Below are 16,187 nucleotides of genomic sequence, written 5' to 3'. Positions count from 1 at the left end.
AAGCTTATATCTAATATCTAGAAGGCCCTTTCCTCATAAATACATGTAAACCTATTTAACTTTTATTTCCATAGATAGCCACTGAGGTCTTGATTCCAACTTAAGTTGGTGGTAGTGAAAAATACTGAAAGGTCTAAGATTTGTCCCTATATTTACCTCCCATTTTCCAGAGAGGAAAAAAGTGAGTGGGGTTAAATCTACTGTGTAGATACAAATTTTCTTCCACTTATTTTGAATATGTGAGCTGCGTCTCAATAGACCACATCATCCAGTTATTTAGAATTGGAGTGTGATGGACTAGTGATCTTTGCCAGGTCCTTATTTCTGGTACTAGATCCCAGAACAAATGTTTGCTTAACTACTTTGGGTACTCTCCTAACATGGATTGTTTTAAATTTCCATTTCAGATTGGCCACATTGATGGAGATCCTAGTCACAAAGGAGCTTTTCCTGTATCATATGTGCACTTTATTTTTAACTGAATTGCTACCGAACAAAAAATAGGAAGAAACTTCTCATTTTTATCTCATACTAGCCAACATTTACGTCTCAGTTTCACAAGTGGTTCCAAAATTTTTGCCAGAAAACCAGTTTTTTGAGTTGTATTTGTACTGTAGTAAACCTTCTCTAATGCCATTGTTCTGGTTTCAAATCTTGGATACAATTTTTATATATGTAAATGATTTTAAGAAAGTTTTGTTTTCTTCATGAAACATTCTTCCTCAAAGATATTTTTTGCATTTTTATTTTTAAAGATAAACTGAAAAAATTTTTAAACTACTATCTCTAAACCCAAACTAGCAGGATTCAGTATACCAGCTTAACATAAAGATATTTCTTTTGAAACATGAGGTTTGGAAATAAATCCCTCGTGACTTATCATGGCTTGATTTGGGAGTTGTAACTTTTCACATGCTTATATTAAAGTCAGTGAATCTCAGACCAGCTGTCTCAGTTGTTTTAGGGAGCCCAGTACTTGTGTTCACTCTTGCTCCAGGGGCCAGCCCTCCTGAGTTAAGGTCATTCCAGATACAAGGTCCTAAGTTCACCTTTAAAGGATATTTATTCCTTTGAAATTGACCATAAGCACACATTTAAACCAATTTGAAAAATTTTGCATTTACTTGTTTGTACTTTCTAATTTGTGAGTTTGAGAATCTCTGTATCATTAGATGCTGCATGTGTGTATAACCTATTTTGGAAGTCCTTTATGTAATGTTCATCCTGAACAATTGTATTCATGAGACTACTACTGATGGCTACTTCAAATCCATGACAATATTATCAGTTAATTCAACTCTAGGAGGTTATAAAAACTGAATTTCCTGAATTTGGTTTTCAACGAAGGATGATGGATTGCAAAGCAGTTCTTAACATCAGTTACATGCTTTAGATGTTTTAGAATTTGCCTTCTTGAACTTATTTAATCACCCAATAACTCCTATACACACAAATAGAATATTGTGGTGGACCATGCTATATTTATCCTGAGTCACAAGGCCATTTACTGAAAAACTCACTAGTACATCTTAATTGCCATTTCCTGTTAAGTGTACCACTGCCTTTCCTTCTAAACACGACATGCTTGTTTCCTAACTCAGCTAAGGGTGTATGTGTATTTATGTGTGTGTGTTCGTCCTTCATTGCCGAAGAAGACCATGCCAATAGAGAAATAATGACATGACTTGCATTTGACTTTTTTTGAGTGAGGGAGGGCTTTGCAGGTCACCAGACTCACTTCCCCTCCAGAGCCATCTGAATCCAGTGACCAGATATTCATCAGGATGACTGGAGATGACCCAGGATGAGGCAATAGGGGTTAAGTGACTTGCCTGAGGTCACACAGCTAGCCAGTGTCAAGTGTCATAATATACCAGTATGAACAGTAGTTAACAGTGTCTTAAAAATGATTCTGTTCATTTGCCTGTAAACAAATATCTAGCAAATATCCATGGATCCCAGTGGATGGGTGTAACACTATATAACATCACAATTCTCACATCTATTTAAATACTGAGTTCATTGTACCTTACTTGAAACTTAATGCTACAAAAAATCAGGTAATGAAGACTAGCATATGTTGAGAAAAGCCTAATTAAAACTTGGTTACATGAATGTGACTATCTGCTAGTGGTATATATGCTAGTTCCTTAAAATTAGTAACTGAGAATTTTGAAGCTTTAAGGTAAAATACATAAGACAATGTCCACCATATTTTACAGACACAGGAAGCTTCAAATTAATGGTGTGACAAAGTTGTTAATCATTTATTTGAAAACGGTACACTTGATTGTGATAGCCTGTTTTTATCATGTGAAAAACTTACATTGTATAGTTTCTTGATGTATTAACTCATTTCTGAAACCACTGAGAAAGTGAAAAAGAAAAAAATTCAAATGTATTGTTTTTATTGAGTTTTGAAGTAGATTCCTTTGTACTTTCCACAGTTCCCAGAAAAAAAAGTTTAAATCTATAATTCTAGGCTTAGTTAAGCACTACATTTATGTTTATAATTTCCTGGTAAGATGCAAGAAAATAAGCAGCCCTACTTTGCGAAGTTGACTTCTGTCTTTTTATCAGATTATCCTAGTCCTAGCATATGGAACCTACAGTAAGCATTTGGATGATTTGGTGTCAGCTGTGAAGTAAAGTCAAATTTAAGCTTTTGGATTCTGGTCCCAGACACTACTCAGTAGGTTCAGTAGTATGTGTCTAGGATACATCTTGGCACTTTTTGTAAATCCCTAATCTAGTGGTGCTATTGTGCAGGTAACTAATATTATTCCTCTTGCCAGAGCAGAAATACATTTTAAATACTTTACCCATTAACATCCTTTGAGGTTTTTGCAGCAAAAATGGCAGGCAAACTTAAGGCATTGTAGATATCTATATTTAAAGTTTACTTTTCATAAATTTCAGCTGCAAGATTCTGGCATTTTGCATTTGCCATTCTTCATCAAAGCAAACTTCAAGGGACAATGATTCTGAAATTTTATGCATAGTCTATTTGGTTGCTGTGTTAACTGTTTCAAAAGGAGTAGATGATGCTGAATCTGCAGTGTAGACTATTTGAGATGTTATAATATTCAATTCATTCATTTGATTATTTTGGTGTAGTTACAGAGCACTGTATATATTAAATCAATTCAACTCTTATCTTCAATATCTTAAATGCAGTGATTTATAATTAAAGCATGTTTCAGAAGTTTAATCTTGTTGACCAGTCATTTGGCTGGAAAAAAACCCCTTAAGCTGACATTTTTCCTTAAATGTGCTAATAACAATTACCTTTAATATTCGATATGTTGAAAAGATAGTATACTATTTTAGAGTGCTATCAACAGTCACTTTTAGTAAGAAGCCTAAACTAGATAAAATTAAAAGTCTTTGAAAGTAGCCCCTACTCCCAGAGACACAAGGTCTACCCTCCCCCTATGACAGTCCAGAAGGGATCCAACATCCAGACTTTGCCTTCTTTAGCAACCCCATGGGCTACAAGGCCAAGGCAGGACAACCCAAGTCTTTTGATCAACTAATACTCTACTCTCCCTCCCTTCTTTCCTCATGTCTCTCCAATAGCAAATGGCTGTAGAATACATTGAACTTTCACAAGGTAAACTAGGTTGCAATGTTTATTATACATTAAAATGTTTTTATACACAACACTTTCTGGTGCTAAGCTGGATAAGTTAAGAGGGGTCAAATTTGGCATGCAGGCTTTTTATCATCCAAGCAGAAAGTTCTCTTCATTGACAGTCTTAACATAACACCTGGGTTTTAGAAATGCTTTGGAGAGCTTAGAAAATTTTGCATTGACAGGGTTGAAATGATTGATATTTTTAAAATACATTTTCTTTATGAAACTGGAATGAAGGTTCTTTATTCTTCAGTGGAGATAAAAGTTCACCTCCTGTTTCATCTTGAATGCTGGCTTCTTTCAGATGAAGTTATTTATCTTCCACTCTAGCAGGAACTCAGGATTTCTCAGATGTTAATACAGAGTCAAAAGCTGTGGCTAAAACTTTGCAAATAGCTTGTGCTTGTTCCTATATTATGTAAAATAGGACAAAACTAATGTTACTAAAAGCAGCATTCATTGGTTTTAAAAATATTTGTTGTAGATTAGGACCTAATACAGTAATTTTCCCAAAGGGTCCCAGACCTGGGTAGCTAACCCAGCCTCCAGAATTATGTCATCACCCCAGGCCTTGAAAACCTAACCAAGGAGTTTCCTAGTTTTCCTTCTTGGTTTGGATTAGCCAGTTAAAAATTGGGGGCAGGGGTGGAAGACAGGGGAGAGATGAAATAAGCCAAAACCTTACCAGGCTGTTACACTGATACACCCATAGACTATACTCTTCATAGCTTGCATCTGTGGTCTTTAGCGCCAGTAAGCTTTTTCCTGCTCCTAGACCATCATCATAGCACACCATCCGGATGATTAAATACAGAGCATGTCTGTGTAAAACATCCTACAGAAATGAGGGAGAAATCCAGAATCATCATGGCTGTTACAAAAGCTGGTTCTGCTTCTAAGGAGCCATGTATAAGTAATACAATTAAGTTTCCCACACAAGTGTCTCAACATAATGTACACAAGTTTGACCAAAGATGGTTATGGAATGACCTAAAGCTTTTAAAAGCCTTAAAATAGTGCCCTCTGCTAGGCAGTCTTTGTAGTCCCCTCTAAACAGAGCTTTTTAATACATTACATTCCTAACTTGGGCTCTGTGAAAGGAAATCAATCTAACTTTAGTTCCCAATATATAGACTGATAATCATAATAAAATACCATCCCAAAAGTTTCCCTCCCTGTTAAAAGGGCAGCCTTATCTCTTTTCTTGGTGAAACAGCTTCAAGGATTCCTGTGGTGCTATGAACTAGTCTCTACCTCTGTCTGCAGAATGGGCCCCTACTACTAACTCCTTCAGGGGAGCTAGACAAGAAGATAAAGCTTCCCCTGACGTGCTTGCTTAGTTTTAACAAACAGCATCTCCCTTAGACCTACCAGAGCACTTTCCTTTGTACCTCTTTGATGCACGTCTAACTAACGCAGCAATGTGACATTTCTATGTTTTGTCCATCACTGACTCAGCATCAAAAGGGCAGGGATTGTGCATTATCTAAATGAATAAAATCACTATTTTCAAGGAGGAGAGCATTCTTTTAACCAAAACAAATTTCATGCTTCTTAACATACTTTTAATTGTGCTATTTATTAGTTTCTAGCAATTCAGAAACTGACAAAAACCTACCATGAATTTGGTAATGTTTCATATTTCATTAGTGATAATAGCATGTTAAAAAAAAAAAAGTAATACCATACAGAAACATATGTGTGAGACCTTCAGTCAATAGAAGGTATGTACTGAGGTGTTAGATCAGATAGCTCATTTGCATGTGGACACAAAGATCCCTTGTAATGACTCCATGGCCCTTGAAGGGATACATGACCCACAGACTGGGGTACACAGATTCAGAGAAATATTTTCCTGCTGTCAGGCAGAGTATTTACTATCCAGCATTTGCTAAATGTTTGCTGAATGAGCAATGGAATATCTAAACACAGCAAGGTCTTTGGTAACTTGAGAACATTAAAACACCAATGATCTTTTTTCTTTTCAAATTATATTTAAAAGACATGATAAACTTACATATTGATCAGATGTTGATACTTTAATGCCATATTTAGACACTCCCATAATAAACTCCTCCTCCAGAGGAACAAATGGTAACTTTCCATCTTGCTATGAAGTCCAAAGGAAAAACAAAAAAGAAAAATAGTCACCATCAAAGTTCTAAATGAAAAGTCCAGTCAGTGCTTCTAATCTTCATTCCCCCATCCAGGGCTTATGTGAAAACATCTAACAGTCTAACATCCAAATCCCAGAGAATGCAGCATGTACAGTAGATTTAGGAGAGTTTCTTGTGAAGCAAAAATCATTCATTTCACAATTAAATATTTTTGCTGTTTTATACTATTAAGCATATTTGTGTGGAAGAAAAGTCCATATTCTCCCATACTTCCTATGTCTGGTTTTATCTTCTGTTGTGTCTTTATGTGAACCCTTTTAGTTATCACAATGATTTTTTATCCTCATGAAATCTGATAGATTTTATGGCTAAATTTTTGGTCCAGCAGATAAAAAACTTTTCTAAAAAGAACTCTCAAAGCCTATGATTAGCAAATGAAATAATAAGTATGGTTAAATTCTGCCTCAAGTCCATAGCAAGGCTATATAAATTTATTTACATTATATCCTGTGCATCAGATATATTTAGTTATACCAAAGCTACTCAGCTCCTTCAGGTAGTGTTAGCAGATTGTTCTTCTGAATAAAGTGATGTTTTTCCAACTTACTTTTTCAAACAAATATTCACAATTCTTTGTTTTAATTCATCAGAAATAAGATAATAAATTTTTATTTTAGCTTGATCATCTTTTCTCCACACTTATCTGTTAAATTAGGGCAATGTTTAATTGTTTTATCTATAACAACTAAGCATAATTCTCTGAGGCAGTTTCTATAATGACTGATGGTGTTCAGCTATGTGTTAAATAAAATAATTATTTCCATAAATGCAACCAATGTTACAGAAAAATTAACTGAGTCACATACATAGACTTCAGTTTTGGTTTCAAAGTTTCATTGAACCTAGATGTCCTCACAAAGTTGTTAGGATTTCCACAAAAGGAAATTTGATCACAGCAGATGTCTGACATCTTAGTCACTTAAATTCTTTTGTGCTTTTATGTAATAAAGCAACTTTAAAAAAGCAGACTTCAAGAAAAAATTTTTTTTGAAGTTCTATGTTACTAATACTTTAAGACACAATAAGAACAAAAAAGGTAGGAAGATAGGAGAAAAATTTCACATCGATATAAGCAATTTAGACTGTTTGTTTCACAGAAACCTGGGAAAAAAAACTTTTACAGCAAGAATCTGATAAAAGCCTCATTTCTCAAATATATATAGGATGAAGTGAAATTTATAAGTCATTCCCCAGTTGATAAATGGCAAAGGATATAAACAGGTAGCTTTCAGGAGATATGAAAACTATCTAGTCATTGAAAAAATGCTCTAACTCACTATTGATTGATGAAATGCAAATTAAAAGAAGTCTGAGATACCACCTCACCCCTATGAGATTGGCTATTATGGCAGAAAAGGAAAAAGATAAATGTTGTAAGGGATGTGAGAAAACTGGGACACTAAATGCAATGTGGGCAGAAATGTGAACAGATCCAACCATTCGACAGACAATATGGAATTATACCCAAAAGGGTTATAAACCTGTGTATACTGTTTGATCCAGCAATACCACTACTAGGTCTGTATCCTAAAGAGATTTTTAAAAAGGGGGAAAGGATCTATTTGTATAAAAACATTTATAGCACCTCTTATGGTGGCAAAGAATTGGAGAGGGGACGTCCATCAATTGAGGAATGGCTGAACAAGTTGTGGTATATGACTTTAATAGAATTCTATGTGTAAGAAATGATAAGCAGGATGACTTCAGAAAAACTAAGGAAGATGTAAGTGAACTGATGCAAAGTAAAGTGAAGAACCATAAGAGCACTGTACTCAGAAACAGCAATACTGCATTATGATCAACTGTGAATGAAGTGATACTGTGATACAAGACAGTTACATCCTGAAGAAAGAACTCATAGATTCTGGATACAGATGAAAGCATACTATTTTTTTCATTTCATTTTATTCATGGTTTTTGTTTGTTTCTTTCACAACATGACTAATATGGAAATAAGTTTTGTATGATTGCACATGTACAGCCTATGTCAAACTGCTTAGCTTCTCAGGGAGAAAGAAAAGATGAAGAATATCTGGAACTTAAAAATGAATGTTAAAAATAATTTTTCCATGCAATTGGGAGATATAAGGCAAAAAAAAAGCTTTATATTTAAAGCAAAAAAAAAATTAGTGTTTATTTTTGTTTTTAAAATAATGAAAAATCTTGTTACATTATGTAGGTGATACTCTCAAGACAGGGCCTTAATTATCCAGCTTTGGCATACTGTTACACAAACTTGAACCACTGCCTACAGTTATTACTGTAGCAGCATTATTAGTGTTCTAAACTTAGTTCTGGAAGAAAGACTGTTTTAGCTCAGATTAAATGATATTTCAACTATCATACTAGATCAAATTAATTTTAATCCCACAGAATTAACTCTATCATCACATAATACTAATAATTTTATAATGCTATAAATATTAGTCATATAATTAAAAATACAAAAATATTAATATAAAAAAGTATTAGCCATAACCCATAATGAAAATTAATGGAGAACCTATGTTATATAAATTAGTAGGTCAATATGGAAATAAATGGTCAATATGGAAATAAATGGCTAAAGAAATCATTATCAGGAGTATTTTTTCCTATTAAAATAACAAATTGACTCATCTTCACAGATTACTAAGAAACAGATTTACTTTACCATTTACATATACTAGTCTTTCTTCTTTCTCACTCACTTCCACCAACTGATACGTCAATAGAATTGTGGCTAAGTTTTCAAGAAATGGAAATTGTGATCAATTATCAAGATGAGAAATTTTATTTTTATTTGTTTTTAAATTAACATGCATTTATTTTCTTTTTTTCCCTCCTCTTCCCTAGCCAACTGAAAAAGAGAAAAGAAAAAAACCCTTGTAACAAATATGCATAGTCAATTTTTAAAAATTTCCACATTGGTTATGACAAGATTTATAATTTTACTGAAAAAAATCAGGTTACCAGAATTATACTAATTTCTCAGGAGACTTTAGGAAAAAAATAAAACTAAAATACAGGATCTGGTACAAAGTTTTTTCCATATCTTGTAAGTTATTAAGTCCCCAACATATTTTATACACTGCCAAGCAAGCAATGTTCAATAAATATTAACTACTAATATATTTTTTTAAACTGCTGTAACTATATATAATTCAAAAATTAACTCATGGAAATAGTGCCAGCTCGTGGACTGAGATGTTACTGACCTTTCAAGAGTACATTCCTCATAGCCAAGAATTCATCATCCAAGATTAGGTAACAGCAAGCAGTTGAGATGTCTAGGCATATTTACTACAAGTTCTGTTTCTTACACAAACATTTTTTTTACCTGCGCCACATCAATGTAATTTATGAGATCCAGTGGACCTTCAAGACTTTTCCCATCACTGAGTTTCAGTTTTTCAATGGCACCAACATATTTTATTCGAAATTCGGCACAGGTATCAGAATTACTGTTGCTTTGCCCTATTAATTGAAAATAATAATGATCAGTTAATGTTTAAAATGCATATTTGCAATAAGATTTCAGTAGGCACTCTTGCTCTAAATTTTTCTTAATCTCCAGTCCCATATTACCAACTGCTTGCTAGACATTTCCACTTGTTTTATTATAATCATTTCAAATTCAACATGGCCAAAACAGAACTCATTATCTTCCCCTCAAACCTGCCCTTCCTCCAAACTTCCCTGTTTTTATTAAGGGTACTAGTATCCTTTCCAATTACCAAGGGTCACAGATTCAGGGTCATCATTATTTTCTCTCTTCTCATTTCAAATTAGTTAACAAATTTTGTCTGTTCTACCTGCAGGATATCTTTTTTCAGATCTCTTCTCTCTATTTACATCTGATCTGTACAAGTTGGCAGTAGGTAGAGGTCAAAATTAAAATAGGCTGAACTTCTGGCTGCAGATAGGTTAGCCTAGAGACACACCAACAATGGTTGGTTGCCATGGATTTTTCGAGGGCTGCCAGAAATGCTTTGCAGCCCCAAAGTCATGTTGTACAGCCTGATTTACATGATTCTTATCACCTCTCACCTGCACTGTTACTATATTAATAGCTTCTCTCTCTGCTCTCAGTCTCCATCTAGGCTTCTCCCTCCCACTCATTCCACAAAGCTGAGAAAACAATCACAGGCTTTAACCATGTTACTCAGCTGCTCAAAAATCTTCAGTGGCTCCTATTGCCTCAGATAAAATACAAACTCCTCTACCTGGTATTTCAAATTCTCCTTAACTGAGCTCCAATCTCTCTTTCTAGACTTACTCTGTATTATTCCCCTTCATGCATATTACATTCCAGCCAAAGGACTGGTCCCTGAACCTTCAGAGAACAATTGGTCTCCTAAGACCTCCTCAGCACTACTTCTCTAACTTCGTCTACATTCTAGGCTCAGTCCAGGTGCCACCTCTTATGGCAGATCTTACCAGATTGGCCAACTGCTAATGCTCTCTCCTCTCCTAAAATTATGTTGTATTTATTGATCTCTTTACATGTCATATTCCCCCAGCAAAACACACAAACTCCTTAATGACAAGGACTGATTTGACTTTATTGCTGTTATCACCAGCTCCTATCAGAGTGCACCCTGAGCTTCATAAGCCCTTAATGAACAGCAGCTGAATGAATGAATTCACTTAGTGCCTCACTCTTGATAGGTACTTCATTAATGTTTATTGAATAGACATGGGACTTCTCAGTTTCATTTCACTCTTCCCTTCCTCTCAAAAACACTAAATTGTTATCATAATTTCATAGGTAATCAGAAAAAGAACAAACTTTCTTTAAATGATGTAGGAGTAGATTTTTTTTAAAGAGTAGTTTTAAATATCACTGAACCAATTTTTTTTCAGTGACTCTTCTGTTATCCTAAATAAAGGTCACTGGGAAGTAAATTAACCAGGGCTTTAAATTTCCAAATTAAAAAAGAGAAGGGAAAAATTAGTGAACTTTTAAAATAGTACCAAATTGAAATATTAGTCTTCTTCCCACACTTTCTTTGCTACATTCACTTAAAATTTTCTTTCCCGTATTAAGAAAGTGTTGTGCCAAAAAAGACTACAAAGTGAAATCCCATAAGGAAGTTGGATAGCAAAGGCAGAAAAACCTGGATCAAGACATCTACATCTTTTTGTGCCTCAGTTTCCTCCTATGTAAAATAAGAGTTGAACTAGACTTCCAGATCTAAACCTGTGATAGCTATATACATACAAAGAAATAGCTATAGTTTCTATTAAATATCTATTTTACAACCATTTTGATTCACTGTGTGTACACTAAAATATAATACTTTTGTTCTGTACTTACATACAACAGCTATATAATTTTTAAAAACACTTTAAAGGGAAAACAGAATGGAACTCAGGCTGAACAATATCCTATCAAATAATTTTTCCTCTAAGGGCTAGATCTTTGGTAGATGCCATAGTCAACAATCCTCATGTAAAAGGAAGACTTCAGCCCTAGAAAAGATGAATGTGTTTTGGAGAGAGCTTTTTTCAAGCACTCACTTGGCATTTATTTAGGAGACTGTGAGACAGGGAAAAAGAAAGAGGAAAATCAACCTTTTGATCAAATTCATTCTCTAAGTGATAAATGGCCAAAGGATATGAACAAGCAGTTTTTTGATGAAGAAAGCTATATACAGTCATATGAGAAAAAATGTTCTAATCATTATTGATTAGAGAAATGTAAATTAAAACAACTATAAGCTACTATTTCACATCTATCAGACTGGCTAAAATGATTTAAGGAGAAAATAACAAATGCTGGAGAGGATGTGGAATACTGGGATACTAATACAGCATTAGTAGAACTGTGAACTGGTCCAATCATTTTGGAGAGCAATCTGGAATTAAACCCACAGAGTTATAAAACTGTGTATTTCCTTTGACCCACCAATACCACTATTAGGTCTCTTTCCCAAAGTGATTAGGGAAAAAGGAAAAGAACCTATATGTTCTAAAATATTTACAGCAACTTTCCACGTGATAGGACAAATAACTGAAAATTGAAGGGATGCCCATCAATTGGAGAATGGCTAAATAAGTTGTGGTAAAAGATCGTGATGGAATACTGTGATGTAAAGAATGAGGAGCAGGTTGATTTTAGAAAAACATGGAAAAAAAGACACAAATGAAATAATGAATAGTGAAATGAGCACAACAAAGAGAATGCTCAATACAGTAACAGCAAAACTGTCTGAAGAATAACTTTGAATGACTAGGCTATTTTGAGTATTATAAATATTCAAATCAACTACAAAGAACCTATGAAGGAAGATGTTATTCACCTCTACAGAAAGAATTGATAGACATATAGTATGTTTATTTATTTATGTATGTATATATGTATGTATGTATGTGTATATGTATAGATAGATATATCTGTGTCAAATGGTGGCCTTTTCTAGTTCAGGGTGGGAAGGAAGCTTGGAACTTAAAATGTAACAAAAAAACTAAATAAAATTAAATTTGAAAAGAAAAAGGGAAAAATCAACATTTTGACCCAATCTGCTATGGATTCTAAGAGACTTTAGGGATTACCATTTTGTTTTTTCTCTGGTCTACAACATAAATATTTTCTTGAAAGGTTGGAGCAAAATGAACGCTACTTGGCACGTCTGAACAAAAAAACCTTAAAAAAATTTAAGGAGGCTAAATTCTGTGCCAGGTACCAGCAGCCCCTATCCCTGTCTTCATCATGTCCCCACTCCCCTGATCTATTTGACGCTGGAGGAGTAGGAATGCTTTTATCCAGTAGGCCCCAGTCCAAACCCAGAAATAGTACTGACACTGAGCTTGACCCTGAGTAGTGCCTGGCACACAGTAGAAGCTTAATAAATATTTGCTGGTCTGCCTATCAGAAGTTGATCCTTCATTTATCCATCAAAATGATCTTCCTAAATATAGGTATGACCATGTTATACACCCCCACCCCAACTCAACTCCAGTGGTTCTGTCTCACCTCCAGGATCAAATATAAAATCCACTGTTGAATACTCTGAAGAGTTTTCAAAGCCCTTCATAATCTGCCCTGACCCCTACCTTTCTCATCCTCTTAGACCTTAAAACCACCTATGTACTATGCAACCCCAAGACACTGGCATTCTCACTGTTCCCTAAACAAGACACTCCATCTCCTGACTAGGATTTTTCTATGGCTGTCTCTCATAGATGGGATGGTCTTCCTCGTCACATCCTCCTCTTGGCTTCCTTGACTTCTTCAAGTCCCAGCTAAAATCCCATACTCTGTGGGAAGCCTTTCCCAGTCTCTCTTAATTCTAGGGCCTTTCCTCTGTTGAGTATCTTGTATTTATCCTGTATGTGCCTGGTTTATACGTAACTGTTTGCGTGTGGTCTCTTGCCTTTCTTTGTATCCTCAGCAGTAAGTACAACGTACGATAAGTACATCTCCAAATTCTGAGGAAAGGTGTCTGTTACATTTTAAGTTCCAAGCTTCCTTCCCACCCTGAACTAGAAAAGGCCACCATTTGACACAGATATATCTATCTATACATATACACATACATACATACATATATACATACATAAGTAAATAAACATACTATATGTCTATCAATTCTTTCTGTAGAGGTGAATAACATCTTCCTTCATAGGTTCTTTGTAGTTGATTTGAATATTTATAATACACCTATAATACTTTCCTCAGTCTCCTCTCCAGGATTATCATTTATGTATCAGGCCCCTGAAACTGGTTATTCCACAGGGTTTTATCATATCCTCTTCTCTTCTCTCTCTGTAACTTCTTTAGCTCCCAGAGGTTTATCTATCACCTCTATGCAGATCACTCAAAGAGCTCTGTCTCAGGACCATCTCTTCCCTAACTTGTGAGAAATGATTATTAATGACCAATAATTTGGGAGGAGATTCACAGCTCTCCCCTTCTAACATCTTTAAAAGTTCAGTCAGGACATTACTAATAATGTGATTGCACTGACTCTCCTCAATCTTAGTCAGATCTCAGCCAGCATAGCAAGGAATTTAATCTCGGGTAGGAAAGCCCATCACCTCAGGCTCTGATGGAGTATACATTCTTTGAACTGATAGCCTAAAGCTAGGAGTGGCCTGGTATACAGATAATCAGTCTTTCATTTTAATAAGCCAAACTCCAATCACATTAACCAATTAGATTTGATTGCTCTTTGACAGACCACCTACTGTTTTGAAGGGTATATAAAATGTGAGTTGCCATGATTGTTTTTGGTCTAAGAGAGATGGACAAATGACCATTCTTTTGTTAATAACCTACTGGCCTTAATAAAATGATTAAATTACCCAGAAATTATGTCTCTTGAAACTTTTTAAACATGACAACTGCCTATTAGACATTTCGAACCAGAGGTCCCAGAGTTAGCTTAAGTTCATCATGTCCAAAATTGAGCTCGTTATCTTTCTCCCTAATGGTCTCTTCTTACAAACTTCCCTATTTCTATCTCTGAGGTTCATACAACTCAGCACTATCTTGGACTCCTCCCTCTTCCTCACACCACACATTCACTAAGTTGCTAACTCTTGTCATTTCTACCTTTACAACATCTCTCACATCTGTCCCCTTCTCTCCATGCACAAAGCTACCCCCTCAAGGGTACAGGCCCTTATCAGCTCTGGCCTAGACTATTGCAAAAGACCCCAGGTACCTCTGCCAAAATCTCTCAAACCTCTTGTCCACCCTACATTTTTTTTGCCAAAATAATTGTCCCTGAACATAAATCTGACTACATGACTCTACTACTCAATCAGTTCTAGACAACAGACTTCCTATTGCCTTTAGGATAAATTTCTATTTAGCTTTTAAAGACCTACAGGACTTCTCAGCTTCATCAAATATATCTTCTCATTCTGCACTCTGTGATCTAGACATAGTAGTGTACAATACTTCCATCTATATTCATGACTTTGCATTTGTAAATCAACACTTATTAAGCACCTATTACGTGCCAGGTAGTATGCTATCTACTGGGGATAAAAATAAATATAGAAGATAGACCCTGCCCTTGGAGAGCTCACAATCTAATAGGGAAGACAACAAAGTGCAAAGAAGCTACATATAGCATAAATAGGAAATAATCACCTGAGGGAAGGCACTAGGATTAAGAGGGTTCATGAAAAGCTTCCAGTGCAAAGTGCATTTTTGCTGGGATTGAAGGATGTCAGGGAGGACAGGAGACAAAGATGAGGAAGGAGAGAATTCAAGAGATGGGGACTAGCCAAAGAAAATGCCTGGAAATGAAAGATGGACAGTCATGTTCAAAGGACAACAAGGAGGCCAATGTCAGTCACTGGACTGCAGAGTCAGGGGGTGGTGTTGGAAGGGAAGGAGTAAGATATGAAGAGCGTGAAAAGTAGGAGCAGCCATACTTTAGAATACCCTCTCTTCACCTCCATCCCAGAGAATCCCTTTTCCTTTAAGATGCAGCTCAAATGCCATCTTTTTCAAAAAACCTTTATTGACTCCTCAAACAGCCAGTGACCTAATTCCCAAATTATGCTATACTTACCTATTTTGTATATATTTGTTTTTCTTTCCTTTATATTATGGGTAAATATTTTTATTATACTTGTCTCCAATACAAAGTAAAGAATTATTTCATTCTTTGTACTTGTATTCTCAATAGCTGGCATGGTTCCTGGCACAGAGGAGGCATTTAATAAATACTGGTTGACTGACTAACAGTATAATCCCTTTGCTAACATTCCTTGGTGTATTTTTCTGGTACTGACCCCACCAGTATTTCCCAATCTCTTTTATCCATGACACTCAGAGTGGGGTTCTCCTCATCATTTACTCCAGCCCTGTGACAATCAATATTCTACGTTACTGGATGTATACATACAGAGCTTCTTCCCTCCCATCTGTCTCCAGTCAGAACTGAGCAAACACACAAGAGAAAACCCAGGATTTATCGCAATGCAACGAAGAGCTCTACTGGGATCTGCTATTGCACAGATAGGATTTTTTTAAATGAAATAAAAAAAGACTGAGTACTATCACAGACAGAGAAAGGGAAAGACCTTCACAAGTCATCTAGTCCAACCTCCTCCCAACCCCCATGTTAACCAATGAAGAAACAGCTCAAGAATGGTAAAGGAATACACATTGGTTACACACCTGAGCTTTTGGTAGAGTCTGTATCTAGGCTGGCTACAGTACTTGATCTTGAAAGTCCACCAAGGCTGGAATCTACAGACTGGGGAAATGAGAGGATTTGGGGTGGGGGGAGGGAGTGGTGATGAAGTTGGGGAAAACACAAAAAAACTAGTTAAATGTAATAATAAACATTTTCTTTTAAGTTATGACAATTAAATACATTCGAGCTATCTTTTATCACTCATTTCACATAACATTTTTTTTAAAAAAT

General features: G+C 35.4%; 1 protein-coding gene across 9 annotated transcripts in view; it reads right to left on the bottom strand.

Moving 5' to 3' along the window:
* Nucleotides 1-3,619: 3,619 nt before the first annotated feature.
* The window catches only part of LOC140520363 (integrin beta-1-binding protein 1), a 33,021-nt gene continuing 20,453 nt past the window's right edge, over nucleotides 3,620-16,187 (bottom strand). For all 9 annotated transcript variants that reach the window (XM_072634264.1, XM_072634265.1, XM_072634260.1 and 6 more), the window contains 5 exons: nucleotides 15,938-16,016; nucleotides 9,134-9,270; nucleotides 5,655-5,747; nucleotides 4,323-4,472; nucleotides 3,620-4,046 (listed from right to left, as the gene is read on the bottom strand). In XM_072634264.1, the coding sequence (XP_072490365.1) occupies nucleotides 3,975-4,046; nucleotides 4,323-4,472; nucleotides 5,655-5,747; nucleotides 9,134-9,270; nucleotides 15,938-16,016 (531 nt within the window). In that variant the 3' untranslated portion in view covers nucleotides 3,620-3,974. The remainder of the gene's footprint in view (nucleotides 4,047-4,322; nucleotides 4,473-5,654; nucleotides 5,748-9,133; nucleotides 9,271-15,937; nucleotides 16,017-16,187) is intronic.

Source organism: Notamacropus eugenii, chromosome 1, assembly GCF_028372415.1.
Source record: "Notamacropus eugenii isolate mMacEug1 chromosome 1, mMacEug1.pri_v2, whole genome shotgun sequence".
Classification (NCBI taxonomy): Eukaryota; Metazoa; Chordata; class Mammalia; order Diprotodontia; family Macropodidae; genus Notamacropus; species Notamacropus eugenii.
The sequence above is the reverse complement of the archived record's forward strand: the minus strand, read 5'-3'. Positions and strand labels throughout refer to the sequence as shown.